The sequence below is a fragment of the Atta cephalotes genome, assembly GCF_000143395.1.
Source record: "Atta cephalotes unplaced genomic scaffold scaffold00037, whole genome shotgun sequence".
NCBI classification, from domain to species: domain Eukaryota; kingdom Metazoa; phylum Arthropoda; class Insecta; order Hymenoptera; family Formicidae; genus Atta; species Atta cephalotes.
In genome coordinates this window covers 2,251,212-2,255,592 of record NW_012130101.1, presented here as the reverse complement: position 1 = coordinate 2,255,592, position 4,381 = coordinate 2,251,212, and the positions used below count along the sequence as shown (strand labels likewise).

At 33.1% G+C, this 4,381-nt stretch overlaps 1 protein-coding gene across 1 annotated transcript in view; it reads left to right on the top strand.

The window, feature by feature from the left end:
* The first annotated feature begins 3,310 nt into the window (after nt 1–3,310).
* LOC105621783 (transmembrane protein 64) overlaps nt 3,311–4,381 on the top strand; it is a 1,844-nt gene continuing 773 nt past the window's right edge. The window contains exon 1 of the mRNA XM_012203236.1: nt 3,311–3,841. Coding sequence (XP_012058626.1) covers nt 3,311–3,841 — 531 coding nt within the window. The remainder of the gene's footprint in view (nt 3,842–4,381) is intronic.

The following is a 4,381-nucleotide window of genomic DNA, read 5'->3' as shown; positions in this document are numbered from 1 at the left end:
GAGAGAGAGAGAGGAAAGGAAGAAAAATCGAGATATAGAAGTCTCGATGGAATTTGTCCGACATTCGGCTTCCTCATACTCCATTGCATAGACGATAATTTTGTGAAGCACACTTACGGCCGATGCGAACTACGAGCTTGGAAAAATAATATATATCGATACACTTTCATAATCGCCTGTCAGATTACTGCCGATAATGATATTTTGCAATAGGCCTGCAAACATTTTGCACTTGTATGCTCCACGAGACACACACATCGGACTTTTTTATACGTATATACGTATATACTAAACGACAAAGAACAACTCCGGGCTCGCAGTTGGAAGTGCGGTAGGTGTGCGAAGGAGTATTCATACGACATACACAACATATCCACACACGCAACATATAGCAGCAAGGTAATAGGATTACATTGAATACACTACCTCAAATCAATAGTAATATGGATTTACAGTAATAACGGGAAAAAAAAGAGAATCCGCGGTGGTCACGCTCTGCGCCCCCGTTGTTGTTACGAGCCTCGATTCTTTACAGGGTCGCCGACGTTTTTTTACGGGATATATTTCCACCGAAACTTTGTTGAAGGATGTATGTATAGTGGATTTATTCGCCTTAAATATTCTCACCTATCTATTAACCCTGGCAGACGCAGGTGTGATTTTATAGAGAATGATAAACGTCTTGGGATTCTGCGATGGTCAGAAATCTATTATAAAAGGATAAGAAAAAGGGTAAATATGTTATCGAGATCATGACACTTAACTAATTCAAAGATAGTCGTCGCTTGTTTATTAAAAAGTTAAAGACGCTTCAAAAATAAAATATAATTTTCTGATACTAAAATGAAAACAGAAAACAAGCTACAATGTAAGATGAATATATGAATTTTTATATAGCGTTAATGGAGGATTGGGAAGGGGGTTGGTGAAACTGCTCCTCTACTTATACTAATAACTTCTAATTAAAACAAAAACACAGGAATTAAATATTAAATTGAATGGTGATAAAAAAAATATGGATGAATTTTTATTACTGGTAGTAATATACGTTATGGCTTTATTTTTGATATGTAATATCTACCTTGTGTAAGGGTCTATCTAATCTTTTAAATTTTTATTATTTTTAGTATATTGTAGACGAAAATTTAATTTAAAACATAAATGTGGCTATAAAGTACACATGTCAGAAAATGATGTGTCCGACAAATTGTGTTAACTTTTTTATAAACAACGAATTAAAATCTTTTGAATGTTACTTGGACATATTTCAAGATCATTGACTTTTGAAGGAATTGATCTTATGAATATTTATCAGAAGAAGAATTATAGAATCTAGAATTCACAGATTCCGTATTCCGTTTTGTTAATCTGAACTGTCTATAATAGAGGAATACAGTTGACGTTTAAATTTATTGATCTATATTCCATCATTAGCATATCAAATAATTGAACGTGAAATCAGGATTAGATGATCGTTTCAGGAGATTTATTGGATCTCCGCCCGTGTTTCCCAGGGTTATGAGGAAAGGACCTACAAATGTACAAATATACTATATTAGGGAAATATTGCGAGGGCGTTGCCGCTGCGGACCTTTAAAAGAGTAGTCCTTCAAATCCAACAACGCTGCCGAATGCCGAACTGAAAAAAAAAAGAAAAAGAAAGAAAGAAAAGTATCAAGAAGTATCTTTGCAGCAGAGAATGATGATAGGGATGATTTATTGACTACATTCATAGTCTTTGAAGAGTAATGACGTTTGATTTATATATTGGTGAATTTTTCTGTAATTTTATGTACAACTATATAAAATGACAATTCTCAACGTGTGAACGAGAGAGATTGTGAGAACGGAGAGCGAAAGAGAGAAATAAAGGGTGCGATAGAGAAAGAAAGAGCGTGAGAAAGTTTACCTTGTACATTTACAAATTGTGGTTATTACGAATGAATTATTATGATTATTAATTATTATTATTATCACGGATTATACTATGATTATTATTATCATGTAGAATGCTTCTTACTGACTGAATAAAATGTTTTCAATGTCTAAGATTGTCACCTTTTCAATATTGTACAAATTTTATTATATTTCTTTAATATTTACATGTTAAGACATCAAGATAATTACATTCTGATTTTCTTTATTATCGCAGTATCTAAAAAGATCCTAAATTATATCTCAGAAATTGTAAACTTGAATTAGAAAAAAAATTGATAAATGAAATAATACTTTCATTATATTTTTTGTTTCCTGTATCCATCTTGTTGTATTTTCAAGAATCTGTAATTATGCATATTGATTAAAATTTTTATTTTTCAAACTTTATATTAACTTATTTTTTTTTCATCTTTTAAACGAAAAATTAAAACGGAACGACATTTTTTTCATTTCGAGTTGTAGGATAATTGCATTATCTGACGCCATTTTAGTTCCGAATATAAATAATCGGATTTATTCACATTGTTTTTTAAATCCTCAAGAATAAGATAAATATATATTTGAACGTTGGAAAGAAAGAAAGCGAAAATACTGAATATAAGCAACGCGACAGACAAAGTTTAGTGATTTTAGCTTTATCGTGACGCTAGCGCTATCTATAGGTCATTTTCGAATCTTGTCCATGCAGATGTATTCCTTTCTTGTCCATTCTTGTGGTTGACGACTGTTTGTCTCTTCTGAATAATTATTTACAGCAATCTAGTTAATTAATTAAAAAATAGAGATTATATATTTTCTATTTATAGCGAAATGACAACTTTAAGAGCAGTCGATTAAACAGTTAAATAGTTACGTTTACGTTAATATTTTTCTACTGTTTTGCGTCTTTTAATAGGTTTATTGACATGTTGCCAAATAACATGTTTAACAATCGGAATTTCATGTGTCACGTTCTTCCTAAACAAATTTATATGCATTTCACATTATGGGTTGAAATGTAAGTCGGATTCACTTCCCTCTATCGATGTTGCAAGGTAAAATAATTAATCTTCGACTTTATGAAAATTATTTAAAATATCTGAGTAATCTGTGTGTGATCATTAATTTTTTACATTAACTTTATTATTTTAATTTTTTTTTGGCAATTTAAGTTGAAGTAAATAAGTTCTATTCTATTATTTTAAGCATGGAAGAGATGAATTTCTTGTGTGATCTTATTTTTTAATATTAATTATAATTATTTTTTAGCAATATACAAATATAAGCTGAAGTAGATTCTATTCTGTTTTAATTAATTATTTGATTTTTTAAGCTCGTTACTATCAAGGACTAGCTGCTCACTGATATAGTAGAGAATATTATAGAGAGAAACATGGACCAGATCATTGATATAGATGATGTTGAGACTGGAATGCGTTCTTCCAAGAGTTCATGGATACCCTTTGGTTGTATCAGCTCGAACTCAATATGCTACGTCGTGATTACAATTACGACTCTGGCCTTCCTTGGCACCATTGTCTTCATCTGCAGAGACTACATAAAGCTGCTGCTCTACTGGATCGAGCATCAGAATGCCTGGATCATCGCTGTGATCTTCATAGGTCTGTTCACGGTGGTGTCATTCCCGATTGTGATTGGCTATCTGTTCCTCATTGTCGCCAGTGGCTACCTGTTCGGTGTGATACGCGGCATGGCGATTGTCATACTCTCCGCTAATCTTGGCATAGTGATTGCTCATGTCACCCTGGGTCTACTGTCCACCAGGCTACCGATTGGTGCCCTCCTGCAGAGCAACACTGCGAGAGCGATACTTCGCGTGATATCCGGGTCCCAGGCTTTCAAGATCGTCCTGTTCGCGCGGCTCACCCCGATTCCGTTCGGTCTTCAGAATACTATTTTTGCAGTATGTACTGTGGAACGTTCGTCGTACACAGAGTGTATGCTTAATGTGATTAGATATTTTTGAATCTAAAACGGGAAATTTTGGCTACTTTTCGTTTTTTTAGGAGACTCAATTCTTACAAGATAACTTCTGTATCTCTTTTCTTTCCAATATGAAAAAAAAAGAGGAAAGATGAGAAGTCCAAGAAGTTCAATTAAAGAGACAATTCAATTAAACAAATCTAGTAACTGTATTATAGACTTTGCTGTTTTCCTTTTAGGAAAAAGATTTAGGAAATTGATATAAATGATGTTCTATCTTATTATTCATTAATGTCATAGAACGATTTCGGATAAAATGACCTGTCGTTTGTGTCGACTGTGTCTCTTCTACATTTAGATGTTGAATGAGACAACAAGTATCTTGAGACAGAGAGAGAGAGAGAGAGAGAGAGAGAGGAGGGAGGGGGGAGGGGGGGACTATCGTGTACATATTAAGTATCTCTACATAGTAGTTATACGAGATAATTAGTTAGTTATTATTATTATGTAGTAGTAGTTA